The sequence below is a fragment of the Hakea prostrata genome, chromosome 8 (genome assembly GCF_041222555.1).
Source record: "Hakea prostrata isolate BN-2017 chromosome 8, UWA_Hpros_2, whole genome shotgun sequence".
In the NCBI taxonomy this organism is placed as follows: domain Eukaryota; kingdom Viridiplantae; phylum Streptophyta; class Magnoliopsida; order Proteales; family Proteaceae; genus Hakea; species Hakea prostrata.
The window spans coordinates 45,814,486-45,823,227 of record NC_142607.1 but is presented as its reverse complement, the minus strand read 5'-3'; the positions used below and the strand labels follow the sequence as shown (position 1 = coordinate 45,823,227).

At 35.4% G+C, this 8,742-nt stretch overlaps 1 protein-coding gene and 1 pseudogene across 2 annotated transcripts; both read left to right on the top strand.

Moving 5' to 3' along the window:
* Nucleotides 1–1,420: 1,420 nt before the first annotated feature.
* On the top strand, nt 1,421–3,803 carry LOC149008187 (GABA transporter 1-like). 2 transcript variants are annotated; one of them, XR_016175177.1, is made up of 7 exons: nt 1,421–1,793; nt 1,889–2,119; nt 2,206–2,303; nt 2,566–2,752; nt 2,833–2,963; nt 3,036–3,269; nt 3,348–3,803. XR_016175177.1 is itself a non-coding variant. In XM_089166476.1 (6 exons), exons 1-6 carry the CDS (start codon nt 1,667–1,669, stop codon nt 3,210–3,212), a joined length of 951 nt encoding a protein of 316 aa, XP_089022602.1. In that variant the 5' UTR covers nt 1,421–1,666; the 3' UTR covers nt 3,213–3,341. The 2 variants fall into 2 exon arrangements, 1 of the variants encoding a protein (XP_089022602.1); XM_089166476.1 differs by lacking the exon at nt 3,348–3,803 and having other exon boundaries at nt 3,036–3,341.
* LOC149008188 (GABA transporter 1 pseudogene) lies at nt 3,225–3,728 on the top strand (annotated as a pseudogene).
* Nucleotides 3,804–8,742: the final 4,939 nt, after the last annotated feature.

Sequence of the window (8,742 nt, the reverse complement as noted above, 5' to 3'; positions counted from 1 at the left end):
ACACAAGAATTACAAAAAAAATGTGAGTAATATAACTAAGGAAGCATTCGATTTTTTTTTCTTTTTTAACCAAATGGATATGAGTCATCATGTCTGGGTGCCCATAGGTCTTTTGGGGATGGGTGGAGATGTGGAGGGAACGGACGATTGAACTATAGTCTTGTTAGGACTTTAGGCCTGTAATAAGAGCATGTCTTCCAATGCACTAGAAGCACACCCACAAAGCATTCGATGATATAATAGGTAAAGAGGTAGTGCAAAAAGAACAGGAGAGTTAAAATGAAGAAATGTTTAGCGGCGCTGAAATTCAAAATCCAAGTGGAAGATAGGGTAGAAAAACTACTTGCACTGTTAAGCAAGGAGTGATTACTAAGAGGGATGAGAGTTAATAGTTGCTGAATCTGTTTAGCATTAAGAAAAGGGTTGCTGAGAAAGGATTGTAAGCTTAAATGTCATATGTCCAGTGTATATTCTCTGTACAATAAAGTTGATATTTACAGCCAACACAGAGTTGTTCTAGTAGTTGAAACCAATACCTCTTAGTGAAGAGGACGTGGGTTTGACTTTCGCTAAGATATATTAATATCCCCATCCGCCTGGCCTACTAAAACCCATTTGTATAAAAAAAAAAAAGAAAAAGAAAGAAGCTGATATGTACTCTCTTGACCCTACTTTCCCCCAAAATTCAGGTGAAGCCCACCTCTGAAAGATAATAATAGAAAATTTTAAAAGCAAAACCCTGGTGGGTTTCACATATGTCCCACCCAAATTTGTGGTAAAAGAAATGTCAGTGCTTCTTTGATAGGGAGATGATTTAGAGATTTTTATTTGCAGCAGCCAGCAGGGTGGCAATCGTGTTACATAATTAAAATAAGATCGAACAGTTGAAAATCAAATAGTGGGATTTATTTACAAATATTATTTTTTATTTTACATTTTAAGGGTTTAAAATTTGCTAATTTACAAAATCAGACCCTCATTTACCCGACTCCCACATAAAGTGAAGCAAAGAGAGAAGCGTGGTTTTGTCTTGTTATTCCACATAGAAGAGTTTAATTCTTAGAAGCAGAGAGGAAGCATCGATGAAAGACTCCGCCATGGTCATCTCGATTACATCATCAGAAGGAGCTTTGTTGTTCGCAAGGGTCGAACCCATTATCTCTCCACTAAGAAATATTGATCTTACCACTCTACAAGTAAACTCTCAACCGTTCAATCTTATTTTGATTACGTGGTGTGATCTCACACCGTTGGCAGCAGCCAGTAGTGCTGCAATCAAGACTCAATATAAAATTTATAAAAAATAATGGTGTTATCCCATGCATCTCCACTACCCAAAATAGGGTGGGGTCCACCTCTAGATTTTTTTTTTTTTTTGGGTAAAAAAAGAGATGAACCCCCTTGTGGGCCCCTCCTAATGTATGGGGGAATAGCTGATTACAGGATTTTTATTTTAGAGTCAAACAATGCAGAGTTGATCAAGAGACCACCGAAACAGCACAAGTGAGTGGCCCAAAAGATGTTGAAAGACCAAAGAAGAGCCAGCCTCACAAGATTATGTAATCAACTAACTGACAATTCGACATAAAGAGGACCAACATACTCTGTTCAACGTTAGGGGTTCAGCTACAGAATCACAGTATTCCAAAAGTGGAAAGAGATCGAAATGGGTACTCTGTGTGATTGTGGAGCAGCGGATGAAGAGCGTCATGATCCTCTTGCCATGACCCAAACTCATGACCCAATCAAGAAGCCACTGGATGCCGGAGCTCTCTTCGTTCTCAAATCCAAAGGTGCCCTCTTCCTTCCTTCCACTTTAATAATTTGTATTCTTCTTCATTGATTTGATCCATCTTATTCGATCTCCTTATCCACTGCTTTGGAACAGGTTCATGGTTGCACTGTGGGTACCATTTGACAACATCGATAGTGGCTCCACCAGTTCTAAGTCTACCATTTGCAGTGGCTTCTCTGGGTTGGATTGGGGGAGTAGTGTTCTTGATGATAGCAGCCATGGTGACGTTTTACTCCTACAACCTTGTCTCACAGGTTCTGGAATTCCATGCCCACAAAGGCAATCGTATCCTTCGTTTCAGAGACATGGCCGACGAAATCTTGGGTATAATTAATGTTTAATCCCATGCATTTACATATAATTAAACAGTTTTTGAATCTGGAAATGAAATTAACAACTGGGTTTTGCAGGGCCAGGATGGGGGAAATACTTTGTAGGTCCTATTCAGTTCGTAGTCTGCTATGGCTGCGTTATTGCTTCTATTCTTCTTGGAGCTCAATGCATGAAGGTAATCCGTTCTCTCCTTTTCCTCACTATTCATTGTTCTGGGTTGGTTTTTGTGTGAAAATGGTGAATCTGATGAAACCAAATCAATAAGGAATCTATTCAGGTTTGGATTAACATAATTATTGGAGTATATTGATTTTCTGTGAGGTTTGGTTTAGGGGTCATAAAACCCTAATCTGAAACAGGCCAAAATGTTGTCAGAATCCCTAAAACTAAAGCTTGCAAGGATACTTACCAGCAGCTAATATTGATGTACTTTGCAGACAATTTACTTGCTATCAAGCCCAGATGGAAGCATGAAGCTCTATGAATTTGTGATCATATTGGGAGCTTTCACAATGGTTCTAGCCCAGATTCCATCTTTTCACTCACTGAGGCACATCAATCTCCTTTCCTTGATCCTTTGTCTTACCTACAACATCTGTTCCATGGCTGCATCTGTCTCTATAGGTACACAACATAAAATTAATGAACAAAAAGAACAGAGTCTAGAGTGGTTTAAAGAACTCTGGCTTTTGATTTTGTAACAGGAAATTCAAGCAAGGGGCCACCAAGAGATTATTCTGTTCTGGGTAACACCGAAAATCAAATCTTTAACGCCTTCACCGCAGTAGCTATCATCGCCACTGCATACGGGAATGGCATGATCCCAGAAATACAGGTCTGCATCATCTCATTACTCTTCTCTGTGTTAAGCTTCATCACTAGTTACCTGAAATTTTTGTTGTTGCAGGCAACCATAGCACCTCCAGTGAAAGGGAAGATGTTCAAGGGACTTTGTGTTTGCTATGCTGTAGTGATAACTACTTTCTTTGGTGTAGCCATTTCTGGGTACTGGGCTTTTGGCAACCAAGCTGCTGGAACTCTCCTCTCTAACTTCTATGGCAATGGAGATCTGTTGGTGCCCTAATGGTTTCTTTACATGATCAATGCCTTAACTTTCATCCAAGTCTCAGCTGTTGGCTTGGTAATTCAGAACCAAATTTTAAGCTAAACACTCTCTAATTCTCAGTTACAAACCTACTAATCCCATTCTTTGTTACAGGTTTATCTGCAACCCACAAATGAAATACTGGAGCGTACATTTGCAGATCCAGAGGAAGGAGAGTTCTCTAAGAGAAATGTGGTGCCAAGGTTGATTTCAAGATCAATATCTATTGCAATCGCAACATTAATCGCGGCAATGCTTCCATTCTTCGGAGATATAAATGGTTTAATTGGAGCATTTGGGTTCATACCTCTTGATTTCATATTGCCTGTGATATTCTACAATTTGACATTCAAACCAACAAAACAAACCCCAATTTTCTGGGTGAATACCTTAATTGCTACTGTATCTTCAGCTGTAGCAGTTATATCAGCAGTAGCAGCTGTTAGACAAATAGCTCTTGATGCTGGTACTTACAGATTATTTGCTAATGTATGATAATCCCTAACAACACCATGCTTCAATCACCTTGTGTTGAAGCTGTTCTAATAGCTTCAAAGAATTGTATTTATAACTGTAAATTCCTTCAAATGAAAAAAATGAAGCACTTAATGTCTCACCTCTATAGTGATCAGTTGTTCGTTTACACGAAAGCAAGTACATAATCGGATAGTTATTTTCTTAAATAGGTTCTTCAAAATGGACCTGGTTGAATAAAAGTTTTTGACTACTTGTTGTCATCTTTACCATTTTATTTGTGAGGCCCGTTTGAAATTTAAAAAATTAGCAACTTGCGTAGTTATTTTCTAGAAAAATAGTCACGTATCTCAAGTAAAAAATTATAAAAATAAGTAACGTAATCGGATAATAATCGGTAGAAAACAGGTATACTAAATCTGCATCTTATTAGTAATCGGACGGATTCAGATACTGTTAAGCGGATGCAGATGCAAATTCAAGAGTGGGTTTTGGTTATCCATTTACGCCCCTATATATACGTGAATAAAATGTGAGTCATCCAAATAGAATCCACCATATGGGTCCACCGACCACCTCCCCTTATATGTTGAGTTCAAAATAAAACAATGCAAACCTAGTATCGAATGTGCATACAGAGTTGTGAGGGCAATATTCTTAGGGCTTGTTTGGTTACATGAATGCAAAATTTTCAATTCTATGGATTCACAATTGAAAATTTTATACCCGTTTGGTTGTGTGAATCCATGGATTTCATGAAATCTAGGATTCACATTTTTACACTAAAAACATGAATATGTAGATTTATGGGTATGAGGTGAAATTAAAAATTTTCAACCTTACTATGAAAGCACTAAATATTTGTGCATTCATAAAAGTAACTTGACAGAACTCTCCAAGTCCAAACCACAGATTCAGGTTAACCAAACAGTTAATTTTATGAACCATGACTCCATTTCCAATGAAATCTAGAGTTCTTTGGCCCTATATCTACTTCATTGGCGTAGGATATTAAAAGTCAAAGTGTCAAAAGCACTTAGTTACAAGGCATGATTTAGGCATGACAGAGATTCCACCACATTCCAACAAAAATGGAGATACGTGAGAATATGAGATTAAAATTTGACTTTTGATCGATAACTTATCTCAAAAAACAAGGAAAATAAACTATATTCTTTCTAGGTGTCTTGTTGCATTATGAACTATGACACTTTATTAATTGTGATTGTGATTTAATTAGGCATAGATAATATATGTTTCAAATGAATTTTATACTTATCTGTTTTATAGTCCTAAACTAATCCCATTTAATAAAATTAATCAAAATTTGACAATCCAAAATATCTCCTTTTACATAAAGGGTGATGGCCGAAGACTTTGATATAACACTCTTTAAGGTTTCTTGTTCTATAGTTTCTTTTATTATCTTATCATTTGATAATAACACTTGCAATTCACTCTCATATTTAAACCACGTTTTCTATGTTACCAATACATTGGTGTTGGTCATTAGTTCCATGAATTTCCATTAGTACTCACATAAATTGACCTATCCAATATTGATTTTCTTCATACATTATTTAATTGTTTCTGGCTAATCTCCCCCGAGTTGGCGGGATTCACTATCCCGATAAGTAAAGGATTGTATTCCTTTCACACCTGTCTATTTCATGTTTAGGTGGGAGCTAGGGGTGTCAACAGTGCGGTTTGGAGCGGTTTCGGGCTGAAAAACCCCCCGCCCAAACCAGCCCATTTAAAAGATAATGGTTTCGGTATGGTACGGTTTGGGTTCGGGTTGACTAACGGTTTGACCTAATGGTTTGGATTCGACTTGGCTAACAATTGGACTAAATTAAAAATCAATATTGAAATTTATTTTAATTTTTTCCTGAACTTCAAATCCTAATTTCTCACACACAAAACTACAAAAGATAGAGAATGAAGACTCCAAGTAGATCCAACTATAAGTGATGGCATTAGCATGAAACGGTGAAAATGAAATTTGAAACCCGGATGTTTGATTCACAAAAGTGAAAATGTGAAAGACTGAAAGTCTAAAACTGAAACAACGTTAACGATTAAGATTAAGAATTAAGAATTATTAATTAAGACTGTTAAATTTTAAAATAATAAAGCTAAATGAAATTTGAAAATTAAAAGTTAACGGTTAAGATTAAGACTTAAGAGTTAGGAGTTATCAATCTTAACTTTTAAATTTGAAAATAATAAAACTAAATGAAATTTGAAAATTAAAAAGTTAAAACTTAAAACTTAAACCTTTAAACGTGTTAACATTCAACTCTCAACTACTCAAACTCGAGTCTCAACGTCTCAAACATCGAAATTCATATATCATTAATTACATTTAAACAATACCAAAAAAAATTACTTACATTTAATATGTTAATTTTATTTAGGGTAAATATCACTTACCTCCCCTCTTAGCTGGACAAATAGCACTTACACCCCCTCTTAGCTGGATAATATCACTTACCTCCCCTCTTACCTAGCAAATATATCAAACACCTCCCCTCTGTTAACTTTCTCGGTTAAATTTAACGTTCACCGTTAAATATTTTTCTAAAACCCCAAACTACCCTTGGATTAAAAATATTTTTTATTTTAAACCTTAAATTACCTAATCACTCTAGCAATTAAATACTAAATTACCCTCAATTAAAATAATTATTAAAAACCAAAATACCATAGTTAAAACCCGTTAAATATTTTTCTAAAACCCCAAACTACCATTGAATTAAAATTTTTTTTTATTTTAAACCCTAAATTACCTAATCACTCTAGAAATTAAATACTAAATTACCCTCAATTAAAATAATTATTAAAAACCAAAATACCATAGTTAAAACCCAAATTATATTCAATTATTAATTAAAGACCAATATATCAAAAAAATTATCAAACAATTAAAAAAAACCCAAAATAGTAGTACGTGTTTTTTAAATTGTTTGATAAATTTTTTTTTTTTTTAGAAAACAAAGGGTATGTTGGACTTTTAATAATTTAAGTTTTAACTATGGTATTTTAGTGTTTAATAATTATTTTAATTGAGGGTAATTTAGTATTTAATTATTAACTTAATTAAATTAATTTAGAGTTTAAAATAAAAAAATATTCTTAGCTAAGGGTAGTTTAGGATTTTAGAAAAATATTTAACGTAAAAGTTAAATTTAACCGAAAAGTACGAGGGGAGGTGTTTGATATATTGCAGGTAAGAGGGGAGGTAAGTGATATTACCACAGAGGGGGGAAGTGCTATTTGCCATAAGAGGGAGGTAATTGATATTTACCCTTTTATTTATGTAAAAGACAACAGTGACGGGGCCGCCCGAGGGGCGGGCCAGCCGAACGCGGGCCGAGGACCCGCCCAAACGCCCAAAAGACGGTCGGCGGCGGGCTATCAGCCGGTCGGTCCGGTTTAACGGTCGGTTGAAAATTGACATCCCTAGTGGGAGCTCACCTCCAGTTCATTTTAATAATATTTAGATGTGGGCTCGAAGTATGGATCATCTTCCTTGACGGGAAGTATTATGTGCTCTCCCGACGGCATTACAATCACAAATTATGTGGAACCCACAAGTTAAAAATAATAAAATATTTTAAAAAATAAACTCCATCGCCCTAACCCTGTGGGTCCCCTTATAATCCGTGGTCAACAGTCCTCGGGGGAGACGATCCAGACTCATGGGCTCCCTTCTAAGTATATGGTGAAAGAGTATAGGGGGAGCACAATCATGTATATAGGGTAGAGGATCCAAACCTCGATCTATCCATTCGAGTAGAGGTCCATACATCCATCACAATCTTCCATACAAATTAGGAGGAGATCCAGTGAGATTCTATCTATGATTTATTTTGTCAACATTCAAAGGTACCTCATATCCTTATTGTGAAGTGACTTCAGTGAGGACACATAAGAAAAACATAGAACTCTATCCATCCGGACAAGTAGAAGATCTACACTCCCCACACCCACCATTATCTTTCTTTTCTGTTTTTTTCTCCCAAAGAGAGGAGTGTAAATTGTTATGTGAATGCTCTATGATGGCTTCTCTAGCTAATTTCTCCTAGTGGCCGGAAAGAGACACAAAACCTAGTGGTCAAGTTGAATATTTTGAACTCCTTTCAACCATTGACCTGCCGTTTCCTTCCTTTATTTTAAAGTAACATTTTTCCCTTTCCCACACAGCTGTAGTAGTCTCTTCATCTTTCTCTTCTTTAATTCCTATTGGTATTCAAAGTTTGTGGATTCTGTCCTCCAGTTCACTGCATCCATCCAAAACAAGATCTTATCTAATCGGGTTCATAATAGCAATAAAAATAAAAATAAAAGAAATCATAGCCTTTGTTAATGATCATACAAGAGTTTTTTAATTGGAGGAAATTTTGGTCACTTAATCAGCACTAATATTGTGACATTAAAAATATTGAGGATTGAATAGTAAAATTATTAATTAAGATTTTATATGAATTTATTAAGTTGGTAAAAAACTAATTTCATATTTACGGTTAAAAGAAAACTGGCCGTGTGAAGTGTGGAGGGAGCTTTGTAAGATCTTGATTATGGGGAAGGTGTGGAGTGTTTGTTTCCAATAAAAATGGAGGATGATCATGTAAAGCTTTCTAGAATTTCAATAAATTTATCAAATGAAGATAAAATTGTAAAATCAAAGTTAAAACTAACGGAAACCTAACGGTGTCAAATGTGGAGGGGCACTTTGTAAGGCTTCAATTTTGAGGGGGTGTGTCGAGTTTCCAATGGAAACCGTGGGGGCTTATGTAAAAAATTCATTTTATAAAAGTATTTCACTCCACAATTTGAAGAGGCTCTTATAATTATTTATTGATTGAGGTAGCATACCTCTTATAGTTTATTTTTGAAGAGTCTTTATTTAATCACTTTTAGATTAATTTAGGGTTTGTTTTATAGTTGAATTTACTAAACCATTATCATAACAAGATACAGTTGATATACAATTCTTTTGACCTTGAAAACAATTATTATCTTCATTCGGTTT